This window comes from Oxyura jamaicensis, unplaced genomic scaffold, assembly GCF_011077185.1.
Source record: "Oxyura jamaicensis isolate SHBP4307 breed ruddy duck unplaced genomic scaffold, BPBGC_Ojam_1.0 oxyUn_random_OJ71444, whole genome shotgun sequence".
NCBI lineage: Eukaryota > Metazoa > Chordata > Aves > Anseriformes > Anatidae > Oxyura > Oxyura jamaicensis.
Genome location: NW_023310523.1, coordinates 1,784 through 2,268, shown reverse-complemented (window position 1 = coordinate 2,268; position 485 = coordinate 1,784). Strand labels below are relative to the sequence as shown.

Genomic DNA, 485 nt, shown 5'->3' with positions numbered 1-485 from the left:
TGTCACCGTGCTGTCCCCACCTTGTCCTGTCCCCAGGGGTGTCACCGCGCTGTCCCCACCTTGTCCTGTCCCCAGGGGTGTCACCGCACCGCCCCCACCTTGTCCTGTCCCCGGGGGTGTCACCGCGCTGTCCCCACCTTGTCCTGCCCCCAGGGGTGTCACCGCACTGTCCCCACCTTGTCCTTCTCGTGGGAGCTGAGGTCCAGCAGCACGTGCAGGTACTGGAACTGCCGCGACGGCCGCTTGAAGATGAGGTCGCGCAGCGTCGACATGCCCAGGTAGGTCCGGCTCTGGGGGGGGGGGGGGGGGGCCCCGGGGGGGGGGCTGGGACCTGGCCGTGGGGACCCGATGGGGGCGGTGACCCTATGGGGACGGTCTGGGACCCGATGGGGGCGGTCTGGGACCCCATTCCCATCCTGGTGTCCCCGTCCCCATCCCGGTGGCCCCATCCCCATCCTGGTGGCCCTGTCCCCGTGCCCTGTCCC

The 485-nt window shown here is 71.3% G+C and overlaps 1 protein-coding gene across 1 annotated transcript in view; it reads right to left on the bottom strand.

Annotated features, from left to right (window-relative positions):
• SYMPK (symplekin) overlaps window positions 1-313 on the bottom strand; it is a gene marked incomplete at its 3' end in the record, with an annotated part of 2,894 nt that extends 2,581 nt beyond the window's left edge. Inside the window, exon 1 of the mRNA XM_035314215.1 lies at window positions 177-313. Coding sequence (XP_035170106.1) covers window positions 177-272 — 96 coding nt within the window. The remainder of the gene's footprint in view (window positions 1-176) is intronic.
• Between the last annotated feature and the right edge of the window lie 172 nt (window positions 314-485).